Genomic DNA, 20,250 nt, shown 5'->3' with positions numbered 1-20,250 from the left:
CTGCTGAAGTGGTACAGGGTGGTCACTCAGATATCACACAGTTAAAATACATAATTAAAGTAGTTGCCTGGATCTAGAATTTTGGTTATTCTGTTTGAATAAAGAGTTTTTGGGTCCCACTCTCATCCCCCTACTACTTACCACTTGCAGGATACTTGAAACACTTTCCCATGAAACTTCTACAATATTATCACCTCCATCAACCATTCCCTGGTAACCCTGTAAAAGGGAAAGAATTTCCTAAGTCTGATTTTAAAAACTACATCAAATTTCCACTACAGCAATACTCACCTTGTGCACTTTAATATAATTAAAAACAATGCATAAAAAACCCCCACTCAATTTAAATGAAATAATATTCAAGTAGGTATCACTGCTTCTTTTAAGGGGGGCAAAAGCAAAACAAACCCTCTTCTTAAAGGATCAGTTCCAAAAACAACTTCAAGGTAAGGTAATACTTTACACAGATTACACAGCTATTAAACAAGAATGGTAATGTGCTTCTTCTTGAAGAATAAATATTCACTTTTTTAAAAAAAACCTACAAAGAACGTTGAAATGCATTATAAAATATGTTCCCTAAAAACATAACCTCAGCCTGGGGCCATGAACTTAGGAAATCTTTGTAACACACTGTACATTCTTCCCCCCAGTGCTGGTAATAAGCAAAACAAGATAAGGAGCAATAACCAATTTTTTTTTCATGAAAGAACAATAGATCAGGTGACACAACCTTTTAATCTATTTTTTTAGCCAGTCACACAATATATAAAAGACATATATTAGGAAAAAAAGACAAATTCTTTTGATGCATTTAAGAAATTCCTAATAACTTAAATGGTCTTCTAACCACTGCATGCTGTAATATGAGATGAACTACCCTTACCTGAAAGAAGGAAAACTATTCAGCAAGCAGCTAAAGGGCTTTGCCTGGCTTTGTTTTATTACCTATCTACAAAAATACTAGCAGAATGGTAATTACAGATTCTTTTCCATTAGGTGAAACAAAACAAAACAAAAAATAAATTCAAGAAATTAACAAAAAGAAAAGAAAAAGCAGTCAAGTCCTAAGTCTAGAAAAGCCTACCTGAAGGCCACCAGAATTAAACTGGAATTACCATTCAACTTTTTGACATTTATTTAAATCCGCAGGGAAAATCATAACATGTTGAAAAAAATAAACAAAAAACTACTAAAGAAAAATAACCACGACACAATATTTACGTCTCCATTCTTAAATTATGTGAACATATTCTCCACACCAAGGAACAATAAAGTTAACATTTTTTTTTCTGTGCAATTTTTTTTCAATAATAAGTCAGGAACTAGAAAAATAAGGGAGTTCAGAAAACAGCAAAACTGACATTATAAACTGGAGAAATTCAATTTGGCATGATTCAGAGTATATGCAGAATTTACTCAATAAGCAGTAACTTGGAAACACACTAAGCCTAAAGTGGCTTATATAATATATATGGTTTTTTATGTCCAACTTTGAGTCCTTACCAGCATGAAAAATGAGAATGTAAAGACAACCTGGACATAGCAAAAGTACAAGTTACTCAATTAGGCATTTTAGGATTCCTGTAGAGATTCCAAGGGGAAAGCTCAAAGTTTCCACTCGGTGAGTCTTGACTGATTAATTTAGAGATAATATGACCAAGCAACAGCAAAAATCATCCAGATGGAAAACTACTTATTGTCTCTAATTTCTGCTATTCAACAGACCCTTTCAGTATTTTGTACACTGTGCAGATAACTTTAACATGTATCCAATGTATACACATAGAAGGGCATGGGTTGAACGGGACCTTAAAAGATCATCACCTTTCAGCAGGGACGTCCCACAAGACCAGGTTGCTCAATGCCCCATCCAACCTGTCCTGGAACACTGCCACAGTTGGGGCATTCACATCCTCTCTGGAAACCTGTTCCAGTGACTCACCACTCTCACAGTTAAGAATTTCCTCCCTATATCTAACCTACATTGCTACTCTTTCAGTTTGACCCCCATTACTCCTTGTCCCATCACCACAGTTCCTGGTGAACTATCTTCCCAGTTCCCTTGTGGGCCCCTGCATATAGGACATGCTATTTGTATGCTAATGTATACACACAATGACTTGAAGAGTTAAGCCATTATTTACACAATTTGTTCAAAAGTAGAACAAAGTGGAAATGGAATAATGCTTAATCTACATACCAACTTAAAAAAAAACTTCCTCAATAAAGTGCAAAGATCATCAGAAAGAAGCATTACACTGGATACAACTAAGTTTGATGATGGATAATAAACTACTAAACTGATTCATCACCAGCTTTGATGGTTTGCTTTGTTTTTTAAACAGAATTTTGTATTTCTTATATCATTCAGTAATGAAGCGAAAGTTTCTCCTGTAAGTATTTCTACTGACAACTGCAATAACTCAAGAGATCCACTGGCAATAAATCCTGAAAGTGGAGTGTAATGTTGCATCTTAATTCAGCTTGTAACTGACTCCAATAAGCTGCACTGAGAGTTGACAAAAATATATACAGTGCAGGTGTGCTCAAGTCATTCACCTTCCATTTTAACTTAAGAGGTAAAACAAAAGTGCATCCAAAGAAGTATTACATATAGGAAATATATACATAAATAAGACTGATGGAATAAAATTCCCAATTTTCCGATTAAAAAAATCTAAAACACAGAAGAAAGCAAAGAAATAAAATAGCAGCTTGAACTGTCTTAAAGACATGAAGCACCTCAAACCTAGGCTAAGGATGAGCTATGACCCATTCCTGCATCAAGTAGAAAGAATTTGTGCATTTTGGTCAGAAGTCCATATCTGTGCAAAAAGGTGAGAATTGGGGATTAACAATTGGATATTAACAACTCCTCCCACTACAAGGTAAGGGCAGGGAACTTTTGAAATCATGATCTGTTTGAACTGTTATATTAACTTTCCCTAATTCAGCTGACTGCCAAGTATGTGTTCACTACCTCTGAATAAGGTAGATAGAACTGTCACACTGTTTTCCACACCATTAAAATATACAAGCTATAGAATTATAACAGCTTTCTAGAAGCTATTGGGGAAAATAATTAATTACTAATTACAATTGAAGTATTAATGATGATAATGATTTCCATTTATTGTTTCAGTTATGTGCACAGCGATGAGGACTGGACAATGTATGTTTGAATGTTCACCACAGTTCCAATTGTATGGCTACCGAAAATCACTGACAGATGTGACTACAGACCTTAATATGAGGGTGGGAATCTGTCAATTCACATTAACAAAGTAAATTCTTACTTAGATTCTAAAAATATAGAAGCTTGGGTACTGAGATACTAAAACTGTGGGGCAAGAATGGAAAAAACGAACTGTCAAAAATACAGCAAGTACAGTTTGTGAAGATCAGCTCCATTTTATGTTCAGTCCTTCGTGTGCCCAAAATCTAAATATACAAAGAACAAGAAGAAATCTCTGTGGGTCCAATGCTCACAGGGTACATTCACAGACACTGCAACTCCAGGAGAGCTTGGCAGGAGCAAGCATGGCTTCCAGCCTGAAGTCTGAAGACAAAACCTTTTGAAAAAGAACAAGCCACCTTCTGTTACATGCAAGACATCTGGGGCTTTAGCAGTTATGTGAGTTTACTTACTGAGAATTCTTAGCCACTACTCAACAACGTAAAATGCTATTGTCACTGAGTGCACAAACCACCACAGAAAAGACATGAAGTTTTCCTCACAGAAATCCATGACTGCCATACCATTGCATTCCCAATGCTGGCCTCTTGAGAAAAAGACTCTTAACCAAGATGAAGAATCTAAAAGTTCCAGAGCTTAGTAGCAAGAGCACGCATGTGTGTGCTTCAATCCTGGAAAAAGGGCAGGTTATTTGTATAAATAGTTAAGATCTCAAGTTCCTAAAATGAGTTGCCATAAATGAGAGGCATCACTTTTTCTTCCCATTCTCAATTAGAAAGGAAAAACAAGAGAAAACAAAAATCAACCTGACTTTTATAGCTTCTGATTAGTAAAAACAAAAATTTAACTAGCCACCTAGAGCAGCCTGATACTTGACACATACTTCCAGCTCCTAGATTTTCATGCCATGAGTGAAATTAATGGGTATTCATGTGTATTGAAATTTTAATTCAAACTGGAGTAGATTTGTGGAATAATGAGATGATAGTCAAGAAGGGTAACTACAGATTAAAATAAAATATTATAAAATATGAAACTGTGAAGCCAGAGCAAAGGTACAGATTTGCAACAGCAAAACTTTGAAATGTGCCAACTTCAATGAAGTAAGATATGAAAGGGGGTTTTAATTTCACAGCTATAAATTCACAAGTTTTATATAAACTATAGAAATGAATATAACAAATTATAGATTTTATATAAATTATCTTCTAGTTTTCATTTTGGGACTTGAAGTCCAAATAGGCCATGAATTCCAGTATGCACCTGTTCCTGTCTTTGGGCTCTCGTAAAACCAATTTTAAAAAGGCTAGAATTAGAACGAACTAGATCTAATTCACTGTCAATTTAAATTCATTTATTTCAGTAATCTCTCATCACACGACGAAGAAAAATGGAGCTAGAAAAACTAGAGTTGCTTTTTCACTTAGAATGTGGAACTAGTGCTGGCCACAGCTGTAGAAGACAGATGGTTTTGCAGTGCAAAAAAAGTTCATATGACAGACATAGCTACAGGAGAAATAGAGCATATGATGACTACAGCAAAGTAAGCTTGAAAGGGCTGAGACCTTTAAGATAGAGATCAATTTTTGGATCCAAATAAGAATACTTTTTTTTCTTCTTTTGGATATGGTCACTTCAGGTTTTTCCTTCACTTTTCCAGAGCAGCTTCAATACAAATACGACTTTGCCCTGTTAAAATGCTCAAAAGGTAGGCTTAAGATATATTATTCTCTTTGCTTAACACACTCAAGTCACATTTAATAAACTGTAACCCAGAAGAACACCTTATTAAAAGCATTAAATTACTCAAACTATACCCAAAAATACATCTCTTTATACATCATGCAAAGGCTTATAACAGGAAACATTACTGATGAGTCTCAGAAGATTTTTACTTTCATTACACTTGTCACCTTCATCTGTTTCCCATTTCAAAAGGGTAAAATTAAACAGCTGTTTCATTTCAATGCTTGCAACCCTATTTCTCTGAAGTACTTGTAGGCATTGTGAAAGAAAACTGACTTCATATTTCAATTATCACCAGGGAGAGAAGAACAAAGCTTAGCGTTCTGTACGTCAGGAAACAGAACTGAATGGACTAATCTAGAAGCAAGACCTTTTTCAGAACCCACACTTGGAAATGTGCATTTCCTCCCAAACCCTACTGTTACACTGAAGGCAGAAAACAATGTATGTGGCAAACTCAAAATTTCCAACACTGACTTATTTTTTATCATCACTTTTCATTCAGAAATATGTGACTTCACACTGGCCAAGTCTGCCAAACACAGGAACACGCTAACTTCAATAGTGCTATTTTATAAGTTCAGAAAAAAAACTAATAATTCAAATTTCTCTCAAAATGTATCACTCTGTCATACCAAATATGTTTAAAAGGTGAAAAAATATGGCAATTCTTGACTTAAGCTTAATTTAAAAATAAATTCAAATCCAAGTTCTGGCCTTAAAAATGTCCAAAGCCTTTCCTTACTTCCAGAGAAGTATCTGACCCATTTCAGTGAGCCGGCAGAACAGCTGAACACTGAAGGAATTCCAGAGATTGGCCACATAATTAGCACACACTAAGTATTCAGAGCAACTTGCTGTAGAGCACAGTAGTAGGAAAGAATTTTGGAGCACAGTCCTCTGCTAATTTGCATTTCAATACTTTGCATCTCATTAGTAAATAAGCTATAAGCACCAGCAGATGGAAAAAAAGTGAATAAACAGCTACTTTTTAAAGATAAATTTTTTATTTGCCATGCACAAAGCTAAAACTATTTTCTGAGCATTCCTATGAATTCTAGTACTTCATATTTTTATATTAATGTTAAGACTTTACTGGGGACCTATCAAGCTTTCCCCCATATCATTTTTTAATTAATATTTGTAATAATCTCAAACTACTGATGAGCTGTACAGGAATTCTAGTGAGAACAGAATCTATATATTTACTGTACTGTTTAATCTACAAAAATTATATAAAAACTGAAAGTGCCCTTTATAAGGAAGTCTAACTGCAGCAGTCTCCCAGGAAGACAAATACATGGAGCCTCACCTTGGCACTGACATTAAACTTGCCCCATTTTTTTTTTTTCCTGGTCGCATAATTGCTACAGAAATTTACAATGTTTCTGCACATATAGTTACAAATTTCAACCACAAAATTCTGATGTCAGGGCAGACCAAGGATCAATGAGTTTTTGATGTGGCTTTTTTAGTTTGTTTGTTTGTTACTTGAGTTTCTTCAGTTGCAAGTTTCTACCTATAAGCCAGGCAAGATGGCACCAATGCCAGGGTACTCTTGATCAAAACCAAGCTGTGCAATCTGTGAAATGAGGGCGAGGATACATTCTTATTATACTCTAGGAAAATGGAGTCAAAGGATTAAGAATCAGCAGTTTAACCAAGTTTAGGAAAATATTCATGAAGTACAATAAGTGGGACCAAACATCCAACAAGTGCACAGATACGTAGCTCACTGGAGGGTGACAACCACCTCTGGTTTTCTCTGCTTTGAAGTCTTTGGTGGCACATAAAGAATTCCATATATTTAAATTATGTAGTTTTAGAATATACCTTGTGAGACATAAATATCCATAAAAATAAAAAGTACTAAATAAAACACACAATTAAAAGGAATGGCACCTACAACATTTTTAATATATACTATTTACACTCCAAAACTCAAGTTTAGTTAGAAGACAAAATGCAGAATGAATGAAAAAACTAACCTCATAAATAAAATAGACTTTGGCATTTACATAGATTCCCATGCGTACTACTGCGCGCACAGCAGCATTCATACCTGGGAAGAAAAAGCAAAATCACACTGTTATAGTCATCCAGCACTTCTGTGTACCAAAAATATTCAGTGTCTTGAAAATAAAGGGAACATTAATTCATTCCTAAAGAAAGACAATGACCAGCATCCATTAAAACAGAAATTTGCTTAATGACAGTGCAAGCAGCCCATGAGCATGAAGGGTTCAGAACTATTCTTTGTTACAATAATTATGTGAATACCAGTGTGTGTGTTAATCAGAGATTAAATTGCTGCTGATGCAACATAGCATTGTAAAAGTTACAGCTACCGAACAACAAAGTAAATTAATTTTGGAATAAAGGTTAATTTTCAGTCTGAAATACAAAACATTCAGCAAGTTAAACTTTAACTTCTTCAAATGAGAAATTATATTTGAACAGTTTTTCTGGGATTTCCAAAATAACACAGGTGTATATACAGCATTTTGCAGGGAGTAGACCCGAAGTTGACCTAGACAGATGCTCATTTAAAAATATAAAAGTAGCAGTAAATTAACATAAATAATGCTACATTGACTCATTTGACAGAAATGTGTCCCAACACTACTTTGGTCCCAAAAATGCAAGCTCTGATTGGAATTCCCTGCTCACAGACATCTGACAAATTATACTCCTGTAAAATCTTCCATTTAAGTCCCATGGTTGAACACTTAACCCCCCGAGCAACACTGAAAGTTCCACTGGTCCCTCTACACAGGCCAAATAAATTTCTGTTATAACTCATCCCTTCAGACACTGCATTAGCGTACCCATTATTCAGGAACTTACCAAAACTAATCAACTAATTGCTTCCATACCACTAAAACAGACATAAGACATCACACAAAGCACGAAGAGAGAAGTAGTTAGGTTACACTGACAGTCTTGGCACATCAGTAAAAAACAGATGCAAGGATGACAACCTAAAGCACTAGGCATCAGTTCTCCAAATCCGGTGCATTTAATATTAAAACATCCAAAAAAGCAGGTAAGCTCTGTTGCTCAACATAGGTATTAAGTGTTCACCTCTCCGCAGATGTAAAAAACTGGTAACTGAGATATCACTAGAATAACCCAGCAAGTCACAAAGATCTAACCCTACAGTATCTACCTTTCCCACAAAATCTAAAGAATCAGGCTGAGGGTTTCTCAAAAATTCATTACTAATGAAATTACACAAGAAAGTCCCTGAAGCTGCTCAACGTGAAACAAACAAAAAAAATAAATTTGCCAAAATTAAAAATATGCTTCTGCTGTTTGTGTGGATGCCACTTACACTTAAGACAAAAATCACAAGTAACAGTGTTTTCATGTAAGGTCTGTTTTAGGAAATTGTAGCAAGAATTCTCTCAGCCAGAGTCGGCCTTGTGGCATAGCTGCAAAAAGTCATCAAATGCCAAGACAGCTAAAAGCACAGCTTTAGACTAAGAACTGGATGATGCCAAAGAAAAACAGAGAATCTCATCATCTGACAGCCTGTAATGAAAAGAAAGTCAGCATGATAAACCTCAGATTAAATAGAGTGAAGTTATCTCCCTAGTGAAATAGTTTTCATAACAAAATTAACGCCCCTCAGAGACAAAGACCTTTAATGTTACCAAACTGACAGTTCATCAGAGCATTGCCATTTTCCACAAACAGGAACACTCAGCACAAGGCACTCCTTCCACCAAAGCCCACAGCTCGTTTCTATTAAAGCACACGTTGTGTGGGAGGCTTTTTTGTTGGTGTTGCTTGGTACCGAGGTATTTTGGCAGTGCTGTTTTGGCTTTTGGGGTTTTCTTGGAGGAGGTTGATGTTGTTTGGTTTGGTTTGTCTGTGGAAAGTCTGTATATAAATTCTTAACACAGCCACACAGTTTCCTAGTAAAGACCTTCCAGTTTCCATGTTTCTTGCATGAAAAATAGGTAAAATGCACAATTTGCTGGCTCCATGAAAAGGAAAAAAGTCCCACAGATTACAGACAGACAGCATCTTCCCAGTACTACCACTGCAACTTTGTAAGTTTATGTAACTTACATTTTATTGTTATTTTATGTTGTATATTTTATCTCCTTACAGAGAAAAAGGGACTTGGTTGTCTACTGGCAGGCTCCTGGCTTACATTTCAGAAGGGCTGAGGACTAAAGGATGTTAGAATTTGATACCCACAAAATACAGTTAACACATTGCAGCTTTAAACTTCTACAATCTGGCTGTCTAAATTGCAGTAATTCAAGAAAAAGCACACAAAAATTTCATGAAGCCTCTGTAGGACTGTCTAAAAAAATTCACTATTTGTGGAGTCATACAAAAGTATTTGTGAATTACTGTAATAACCATGAAATGTTATTAACCATGCTTATTACTTTAAAAGAGATTTACCAGGTTAACTGTGGATTTAGTCCTGAATAATAAATGCAGTTTGATAAAACATATAGGATTAGAATAGCAGCTTCAGAAGAAAGCCACAAGTAAAACCAGAATTTTATTTTTTTAATAATATAAGAATTATTAAAAATGTTTCTGAATTACCACTTGCTTTTACATTAAAGCCTTGGAAAGAGGGAAATAATTATTTTGCTCTGTTGGACTCAGCAAAGATTAAGTGAAATGCAGCTACTTTCAAGGCTTTACATAGCATCCAAATTAATTTAAAAGTTGATAATTTATTGTCCTTCTCAATCTTGTTTATTCAATCATCCTTAAAAGGAACACTTGGTTTTCATAACAGGGTTACAAACAGTACTGCAGAAATATTTAAATTATTTCAGAGACTCTCTCTGCCTCCAAGAGTATCCCTCTCTTGTGCCTAAATCCTGGTCCACGTACATACGTACCACTACAACAGAGGAGGTTCTACATGAGTTTGTGTTTAAGGCAAGTTTGCCTTGCTTTAGTCAGTGAGACATGCCTTTAAATAAATAACTGTAACATAAACCATTCAAAAGCAAAATCAAAACTATGTATGTTGGACAAGCATCAAGAAATACTTAAGTGCCACCAATTTTAAAGGTAAACATTGGCTTTAACACAGGCTTAATGACTTACCACATATGTTTCAATGCTACCCTGAATAAAGATTCAGACTTAAAAGACTATTTAGCAAAAATTACTAGGGAAATGTCTAAACATTACCAAACAGAAAGACTTTATTCAAATATGTAAATGGTTATGTCAGTAAGAACCTATAATCACTGAAAGAGAAGCAGTCAAATACAAGAACTGAACAAATCATTTAAAACACAACTTGAGTTTGAGTTTTATTTACATTAAAAGTAAATTTAATTACATTAAAATTTTAATTATATTAAAAATTATATTGTCTGTAATTACATTACAGATGTTATTGCATATAATCGTAATAATTATTCTAGATATCTGAAGAAAGCATTAGACCATTTTCCTGAACACTAACAGTGTATTAGAACATTCTACTGCACAAATATATACAACAGCAGAACATCTAGATGGCAGATGTACCTCCTTCTTAAAAATTAAAGTAAAAATCTTAGGAGACCAGTTTCAATCACTGAATCCCCTAATTATAGAAGTACCTTCTCAAAAATATTAAATACATTGAAACAGTTACACTCATCCATTAGTAACTATTCCTTAATTTTATGTATGAATAGCACTTATAATATTATATCTATAGACACATATATATGTATTTCATATACACATCTATTTACATGCACTAGTCTTAGTTGGAAAATGTGCCTTTTGGGGAGGGCTAGCATTCAAAAATCCTTCTGACTACGCTCAACTAACGCTACGCGTTACCAAATACACTAATTTGGATGACACAAGAAGAGTGTGGGTTTAGTTTGTTTGTGAGGGCTTTTTTAAATACTTATTTCTTTTACTGTATTAGCTGAGAAACTTATGGTGGGAAAAGAAATTTTGCCACCAGGACAGTATCAATACATTTGCACTACTATACTGAGTATGTCCTCAGCCTGTAATGCTTCAAGAGCAGAAATACGTAAATCTTTGCTTCCACAGCCATGGTCTGTGGTATTCCAAAACTCTGGAATCCAAAAGGCTTCTTTAGGGCTCCTTTTAAGCTGTTTTTAAATTCAGTATTTGCTGAAGGAGTTGAGCTTTTTCATTTGTTCAGTGCCAAGACTTCTTCTTCCAATCTATGTCACCAGGACAAGATATATCTACACTACTAACTAAGCCTTGGAACTTCGGGAATCCTGAGATGCTTTGAATGTAGAGACACGTAGCTCCGTACTTCAGCAGGATGGGCTACGATATTTCAGACCATTACATCCCTTACTCATGCTGTCCTCCTCAGCACCGAATCTTTGAGTTTATCTGAAAAACAGGGTCCTATTCACAGACAACGACCTTGAGTCAGCCGGCTGGGCAGCGGCTCCGTAGCCACAAGCCCATCCTTCCCCAGGAGCGCACAATCACCTCCTGTCAGCGGCTTCCTGACGGCTCTTCCTGCCACAGAGCCCTACCTCCCACCATGCGGGAATGGGCTGTCTGGAGGCTGTGCGAGCGTCAGTGACCTATGCTGGCCAAAACTGTCTGTGGCCAGCCAGAAAATCCAACGCACAGAAAATCCAACCAGGGTACTTCATGATCTGAAGCAGAAGGGACAGAGAATCCCACAAAGTGAGAAGCGTGACTTATTAAACCTTATTTATTAAATCATATTCCTGAGCTGAAACCAGTACAATTTAGACATAGTCCAGAAACTGAACCAACCCATGGAGAATGGATCATCAGAACTTATTTTGCCTCTCAAGGTACTTGTGATTATGGTGGAAAGTACATTTTTAGTTCACAATTTAACAGCTGGCTAGCTGAAGTGATAGACTGTCAAGTTAGGACTTGCATTAAGTGTACTGAACAGAGATCTTTCTTCCCTGAGAAACAGATCACTGATAAATTCTTTAACTCCACAAAAAAAAAAAAGTCCATTATGACACATATACATTTCATAGTCTTTAAAATTCTACAGGTAGAAAAACAAAAAAGAAAAATGAAACTTTCAAGGAAATAGCATCAATGCAGGGAAGAAACTGAAATCTTAACATGCCCTATAAATAGAAAAACTTGTACAATTTACATAATTCTACTTTTAAATTGTTAGAAGTACAAGTAATAGCAAAGGGAGTAATTTCACCTTACAATAATTTCATGTATATTTTATTTTATGCTCAGACTTATAGTCTAATGTAAATACTGGCACCTATTAAGACTTTGTGTTTAACAGGTGTTTTTTCTACTCAGTCGTTTGTGAGTTTAGTTTGGATTACATATACTTAGAAGACTTTTAGTGTCCAACAAACCTAAAACAAAACAAAATGGAAGACTGAAACTCTTTTCCTAACGCTAGAATTTTTTTTGCCTACTTCTGAGTCAGTAGGTTTGCCTCACCTACACTTTGCTTGAACAGGTTATTTTCAAATAGCAGTAACAACAGCACATTTCCTTCTGTGTGTACTTCAGGACTTTACTTCTCTCACACATTTGCACTCTGTCCTCCAAAGGGAAAATGACCTTGACAGGGCATGACTCATTCTGTTCCTTGTTTAACTCCTAACCTTCAAAGTGACTTGTGGTTGCTTATTTTACACATCTCCGCTGTTACCAAGATAGCAAGGGGTTATGGTAATACACCGTGTGTGATTCAGGTGCAATGATCAAGTTCTAAAATGCTGGGGGGTTTATTTCCTTGTTCTTCAGTTAGGAAAACAGTCCTGCCAATGAAACAGCTTGGAAAGCATCCAGTTTACTTTTTTTGGTCTTTGTGACAACCCCACTCCTTAGACAGCAGCTTTCACAGGCTGTTAATTTGGAACCCTCCATGATTCTGTGGCAATCTGCCAGATGTAAAACCTAGATGATACCCGTGGATACTGCAAGTCATTCAAATGCCTTAATTCACACAGTGGCAAGTGCAGATTAATACTTTATAAAAGGAGATGCATCTGCTGCTGCATTATATAATCTCCAGCCACACGGAAGCAAGTTGCAGGGCTCAGCCTTTTGCTGAGGATGCTACTGCTGCTTCAGGCAGTGCCCTGCCACACTTTTAAATTAAAATGGCTATTTGGCCACCAGACCATCAAGACAGAGATGCTCTGATTATCAGTTCCTCCTAGAATCATTTAGCAGTGGAATTTATGTCACTGAGGGGAAACTGGAGAAAACTTCAACAAGTGTAGCCCCACCAAGGGGGTAAAAGAGAAACCATTTAAACACATCGATTTCCCTTTTTTTTTTTTCTTTTTTCTCCAGAACTGCAACATGTTCCTCCTCGATGGCAACAAATCCCTTTCATCCCGATTAGAGTTTCGGATAATCCTAGGTAAACCCGGGGGCTCCCCGTTATTCCTGCGGGCAGGGGGAGGGAAGATGCTTCTCCCAGCCCAGATGACGCAGAGAGGCGGAATCTGCAGCGACTCGCAGCGGATCACGTACACACCGGCGGAGGGAGGGAGAGAGGGAGGGAGGCAGGGAGAGCGGACAGAGACGCTGGTCCATGCAAGCTCCCACCGCATGGACGCGCCGGGAAGCCCGGGCAAGAGGACAGGGGAGCCTGCCCCAGCCGCGGGCTGGTCCGGGCACCTCCCCGGGTAAAATCTGGGGAGAGACTGGTCCCTGAAGCACCGAGAGCACGCAGGAAGGAGGGAGAGGCTCCCACCCCTCAATTCTCTTCAAAAACGCGAATGAATGCCGCTTCTTCTTTAAGTGAAAGTACTCTCGAGACACTCCCGGGGGACGAAAAAGTAAAATAACCGTAAATTAAGAGAAAGTGCTAAAAAGCAATTATCATTGAACAACTCTCCTGATGTAAGCAGAGTAAGAGTCCTCGCGAACTGCACGGAGCATTGCGCGTTTGAAATCTTAATTAACTGCAACTTCCAACTATTACCATAGAATCACAGAATATGCCGAGTTGGAAAGGACCCATCACGGCTTTCTGGTAGGAAAAGGGAAAATAAAGGGTAGGGGAAAAAATGGATTCTTGACTAGGTATATTGGGATCAAGCCTCTTTTCTTTCCCATCCCTCAACGTCTGTACGTCTTTTGTTCACCCCATCCTCTAGCAGCTACGACTTCCTCTATACTGAAGAGATTTAAGAAGGCGAGACACGTTTCTAACATATTCCTACGGGGGGAGAGTAAACCACCATCTGAGCGTTCTAAACCACTGGTAGGAACACAAACGTGTTGCTGGTGCCAAAACGAAGCGAAAAGCAGATGAGGCGAGGGCTGGCAGAGCCCCAGCAGCGCAGCCAAGCCTCCCACCCGCCGTGCAGGGCGGCACGACCTCCCCCCCTCCCCCCGGCATCAGCCATCCCTCCTCACCCTCCTCTGCCCACCATCTCTCGAGAGAACGAGACATCCCGGTAGTAAAAGTTACTGCAGCGTTTCTACCCTCTCCCTTGCTCAGCCTGGGGCAGAGGAAACGTGGCGAGGAACAGAGAGGGGAAGACGGGGTGAGGGGATGTTGGAACCTCAAGAGCCCAGGCCGTGCAAAAAAATATTTATCTTTTAAATGCGCTTAGCAGGAAAGCCGGGTCGAAGGCCAGCACGGAAAGAGGAACACGAGCACCACTGCAATCCCCTGTGAATCGCTCCCAGAGCCCTCTCTCCACTCCCTCCATGTGCCTTACCGACACCAGCCCTGAAGCAGCCCACGCTGCTCCCCCGGCCTCCCGCATGGGCCAGCCAGGGAGGCCCTTCCTTCCTGCCCCTCACCGCCCTCCAGGGGCTCCTCGCCCTCTCCTGCTCCTGCCCCCATTCCCCACCGTGCCCGCAGCTCCCCCTCGGCTCTTTGCCCTCGTCCTCCCCGTGTTCCCGGAGCAAACGGCATGAGCCGCTACCTTGGGCATCGCCGCCGCTGGTCAGCACCGCGATGGCCTTCCCGGCGCCCGAGAGGTTCTCGAAGAACTTGGGCTGGTGATCCATGGCGCTGCGGGAGCGGCACCGGCGGGCGATCGCTGAGAGAGCCCCGGGCCGCCGGGGTCTGCCCCCGCTCCGCTGGACCAAACGTTCGGCCTCTGCGGGAAGAGAGCCCGAGCAACCCGGTGTAGGTGCGTGGTTACCGACAGGTAAGTCTCCGCAGAAAACCTGAGGGAAGGGGGCGACCGTGTGCAAAAGCCCGGGAAAAACCGCGGAGCGAGGAGAGCAGCAGCCGCAGCCCCGAGCTCCTCTCACCCCGCCGCCCCCCGCTCCGCTCTGCCCTGCCCCGCCGCCGCGCCCTCCCCGCGCGCCGCTGGCAGCGCGGCGCGGCCCCGCCCCCTCACCCCGCGGGAGCGGCGATGACGGACGGGCGGCTCGGCCAATGAGCGGCCGAGCCGGCGCCGCGAGCGCGGCGGGAGGGGCGGGGGCGCTCGCGGGGCGCGGGCAGGTGGGAGGGGGCGGCGGCGCGGCCCCAGCGGGGCGGGAGTCCCGGCACCGCCTCCCCGCCTTCCTTCCCCTTCCCCTTCTCCTTCCCCGCCGCCTGAGGTGGGGGCGATGCGGGAACATGGCTGGCGCCTTGGCGCGGCGGCGGCGCGGGGGAGGGAGTTGTGTCGCCGAGAGCTGGCTCATCCTCCCCGCAGTAGCGGCTGAGGAACGCCGCGTGTCTCCCTTTCGCGGGGGCTCTCCGGCGCCCTCACGGCTCTGCCCGAGGCTCGAGCGGGGAATCCTCCTGCAGCGTGCCGGCTCCCCGCAGCGGGACGGCTCCTGGGCGGCTCGGGCTCGCTGGCCCGCCCGGCTGCAGCTCGGAAAGCTCCGTCAGGGAGCGGAGAGCGCGGCTCCCGCTGGGAATGCGGAGCAGTCGGCTCCTGCCGGCGTCCGGCACGGCCCGTGTCACCGGGGGCGGGCAGGGACACCCAGAGGCCCCCAGCTCCGTTCTTGCCTCTCACGCTTCCTCAGGTGTGTCTTCCCGCTGGGGCGTCTCAGCAGCGCAGTGGGTGTTCGGGCGCCGGTGGGAAAAGGAGATTGTTCTGTGGGTGCTAGCGGCTGAGAGACGGAGTTTGAGTCAAATGAGAGCAACAGAGGCAAAGCAGTTGGGAGGAATTGCTCTGGGTGGGAACCGCAGTTTTTCTGCCTTCCTCTTCGTTCTGTTAATGCACTGATGCTTTTACCTGGGGAGTGGTTAGTATAAATGCTACTACTTCAATGTGCTCTTAAACTCCCTGTATTGTAACATCACGCTGGCAGAATAATTCTGTTGATCATAGCAGCGTGCGTACTCCAGAAACAGTAAGAGCGCCGGTTTTGGTAATTTAAGTAAATAAAGCTGTATTGCCTTGTCTACAGATGTTTGTAGTACTTTGCATAATTAAAAGTATTTGCGGAATCGCGCCAGCTTTCTTGCACAAAATAATAAAGCAAGTCAGGGAGAGAGTCAGGAACAGCGTCAAAATGCTGACTCGAGTTTTATATTTTAATTGCTGTATTAATTACTGGTTTTATTCAATGTCTTCATCACATCACAGACAACTCGCATCGTAAAAATACACGTGCTCATCCTGTCAGCTTTCACACACTTATGTGGAAGTACAGTCATTTGAGTAGTTCAGTCAAAATTACTCATAGATAAGTGTTTGAAGCCATACCTGAAAATGGATATTTTTACCTACTGTGTGGGCAGCCCACATTTGGAAATCTACACTGAGACTAAAATGAGTGTAATTTGACAACAGAAATGATCCATTGACAAATAGATTGCATACCATGAACATTAATGAATCTGTAGGGAATTTACTATATTCTTTTCTGAATTTGAAGAGAAGTCTTGAGTCACAGGTTATAATGAAGGTGAACTTCTGTTACAAAAGTGTATAAATATCCATGAAGTCACACCGTGTTCAGAAGGTTCTGGTTTGATTTGAAATCACATTAGATTATTTGAAATATCTCTGCAAAAGCTAAATTAAGGTCTTTGAGTGATTCGGGGCTTGATCCAAAACCTGTTAAATCGGGAGATCTTTTGCTAGTAGAAAGTATTATGACTATTTTAGCATCAAGGGCCAAGGACCATTATCATTTCAGGAACACTTTAAGAAAGACAGCAACTTCTTGTTTCTTGTGTTTGGTTTGGTGTAGCCATTTCTAAAAAATGGCAATTTGTTGTAGCTAAAGCATTCACACTGTCTGGAAGTAGACTTTTCCCTCTTGCTTCCCAATACAACCTCAAAGCTAAAGAGCTCATTTTCCTGAAAGTGTTTTTTTCATCAATTGCTCTATTGTACACATGAATTTATAAGTGATTAATTTTTTCCCCCTCATGTCATTACAATCTGCTAATGATTTCACTGTTTTCATCATTTATTATAGCTACTCCTTGTTCTACAGCAGAGCTGTCAAGGAAGAATTGTGTTTTGGCTGTGTCAGGTTTTTAGAGGTGGGAGGAGAGGAATGGATGTAGAACTGTTTGTTCCTGAGGCTGTCTTGATATACGTAAATATCTTCCAGCAATACAATTGCCTATAATCTTAAAAGGAGCGAGTGACTGCCTGGCTTAAGTGTTGAAGATTGTTGGGGAAAACAGCTAGCTTTTTGGGATATTGTTAGTGTAGCTAGGAACACATATATAAATCAAACTGACACTAAGAGAATAGGCTCTTGAGATATGCAAACTGATAAACAGAAAGTGCATACCTGAATAAAGCCTCAGCAGGTCATTTGCACACTACATCAGGTGCTATAATTGCCCTGTTACTGTAATACTAAATGGAACCAGTTTACATGGAATAGGAAGAGGACAGGTGGGTTTGACTGCTCGCTGATACTGACCATTGCAGGTGGTCTGGTGCATCCTTTTCACACGGCCTGTTTGTTCCCTGCACCATATAGGTCAAGCATATCTGCCCATCTTTGAATCTTATCACTACCTAAAAAATCCTTTAACAAACTTTGGATTGGTACCCACCTCCCCTTACTGCACCAGCACCATTACAGGTGCTGCTTTAAACTATAGAACAGTTCATCTTCTTGGTGTAATACCACAGATATATCCAGTACTGCATTTGGCACAGCATTTTCCATTGAAATCAGGTTGGACAATTTATGCCCGAAGAGAATGAGATTACAGCATGAATACCAGAACTCAATGAATGGATTTCCAGCCAAGTGAAGCAGTTTTCTACAGCTACACCTTTCTTGGGTGTGGTTTCTCTGGCATCTAGGATACATGAGCCCACACTTCCAGGTTTGTCTGAGGCACTTGGAGGAGTTGTCTCTTCTGCTCAGCTGTCTTTTTTTTTTTTTCATGAGACTTATGAATCATAAAGACAAATAAATTCTGAATATTCAGCTTCTTAGTATTATTAAAAACCAGGCAGATAACAGAAAATGAGATGGAAGGATTTACAGAAATTCTGGCATTTTAAAATTATGCAGGCTAGTCATGGAATGCACAGGTAAGCTGAAAAGAATGAACAAATAAATCATTTAGGTATCATTTTTGAGCAGGTGGTGACAGTGATTTCTTCAAGAGAACTGTTTTCTTTCATAATACTCCCCTACTTCCCATACTACAGTATTTCCTGGTCATACATGTCAACTATAGAAATTTTTTTGTTGTTTTCAGTGAGGAATAGTAAAACATCACCATATATTTATCGTGAAGGAAAATAATGTATTGAACATGAGCTACAACCTTTTCTTGAATGCCAAATGGCTGTTGCTTTTAATTTGCTTAAGTTATTCTTCAGTTGAAACATTAGGTACAAATTTAAGGCATTGAGTAAATTCCCACTGAAATAAAAATACAGGAGTTTTTAATGGTGTTTGAATATGGCCTTCTGTAAATGGAAAACGCAAATTTAATTCCCATGTTTACTTAATTATAATTTTTTAAATTAAAATTAAAAAGACAATGATTGAATAGTATTTTGCAGAAGTCATTTCTTCCACTGTGTTTTTATCTTGGAATCTAAATGTAAGACATGATAAAGCAGTAGCAAATTAGTTCCTAGCCAAAACATTTTGAATTGGAATGTTGTTACATAGCTTTAAAACCAAGAACTATTGTTCAGCTTATAATAATTTTGAGGCCTCCAGGGTTTTATGGAAAATGTTCTATAAGTAATTATATGAAAAAATATGTCAGTGTGGTCTTCAGGCTCAATATTATTTATTTTATGGTAAATTCATGTATGTTTTCTAAATGACACATGCAAATTTTTAATTTGCACTCAATAGGTTCATTATGTGTCACTGTTTTTCCTTCCTCCTGCTGCCAGCTCCTAAATTTACTGCTCAGTGCTACCATCAAACAACATGCTATGTATGTCTAGGTGATACAACTTTCAAACTTTGATTATTGAAAAAAAGGAAATCAAGTCCTAAACCCTTAAAAACTCATCTTTCTGTGGTTTGATGTGACGTGAAGTCCACTTCTTTATTGAAAAATGCATTCTTCTTTGTGTTTTATTGGGTAGGAAAATTTGCAACTGAGTAAATACCACCCAAAATTATTGCAGACCAAAGAGGATCTGTGTTACTGTGAAAGATACATTGTGTAAGATATACTCTCTTTGGAAAAATTGAGCCATGCTAGTCGTACATGTATCATAATTGCTCAGAGGTTTAAAAAATCCTCAGAAATAGGAAAAAAAAAACCAAACAAAACCTGCCTAACACTTCAGTAAAAGGAAACACTGTGCTAATTAGACAATTAATCAATCATAGGATTGACTAAGGTATTTCTCCAGGTTTGGGGAAGGAGAATATGAAGGCCTTTCTCACCTAGAAAGCTTCCACAGTGAGCCATTATTTGGCACCAGAGGATAATTTGCAAACTTGCTGTACTATGAGGCACAAAAGGTGTATGCCTCATTGGGAAATGGGTAGGGCCAGGTATACATGTTCATAGTCTGAATTAAAAGGATATAGACTACTCATGTATTCTCAGAATGTGGTAGTTCTGCAGCTTTCTCTTAAGTAGCACAGAAGAACTTGGGATATCAAGGGGAATTCTTACTATTTGTGGAATAATTCTCAAATTAAGTTTGTTTACTTTGATGCTCAGTGTAAAAGTGTGAACAATAACCTTAGAACATTGTCTAAAATGCAGAACTTTCTTTTGGATGAATGCCCTAATTGAATATAGGTGGTATTATCCTTTTTGTACAGTACTTCTGAATTAGTGAATCCTTGGAAGGACTTCACCAGGAGTGTTGAAGTGTCCCCATCCAGGAAATGTCCTCCTGATTAGTGAGCAGATTGTGGAGGAAGGCTTCAATGTACTCAAGCAAGACTTATCTCATTGAACATCACTTCCTAGTCATGTGCTGAATTTT

General features: G+C 39.7%; 1 protein-coding gene across 5 annotated transcripts in view; it reads right to left on the bottom strand.

Moving 5' to 3' along the window:
* Positions 1–15,055, bottom strand: part of PFKP (phosphofructokinase, platelet) — a 41,572-nt gene extending 26,517 nt beyond the window's left edge. For all 5 annotated transcript variants that reach the window (XM_062493923.1, XM_062493950.1, XM_062493932.1 and 2 more), the window contains exons 1-3: positions 14,839–15,055; positions 6,934–7,007; positions 142–219 (exon numbers count right to left, since the gene is read on the bottom strand). In XM_062493923.1, coding sequence (XP_062349907.1) covers positions 142–219; positions 6,934–7,007; positions 14,839–14,923 — 237 coding nt within the window. In that variant the 5' untranslated portion in view covers positions 14,924–15,055. The remainder of the gene's footprint in view (positions 1–141; positions 220–6,933; positions 7,008–14,838) is intronic.
* Between the last annotated feature and the right edge of the window lie 5,195 nt (positions 15,056–20,250).

This window comes from Cinclus cinclus, chromosome 1 (assembly GCF_963662255.1).
Source record: "Cinclus cinclus chromosome 1, bCinCin1.1, whole genome shotgun sequence".
In the NCBI taxonomy this organism is placed as follows: domain Eukaryota; kingdom Metazoa; phylum Chordata; class Aves; order Passeriformes; family Cinclidae; genus Cinclus; species Cinclus cinclus.
Note: the sequence above shows the minus strand (reverse complement) of the source record. Positions and strands in the feature narration are given on the sequence as shown.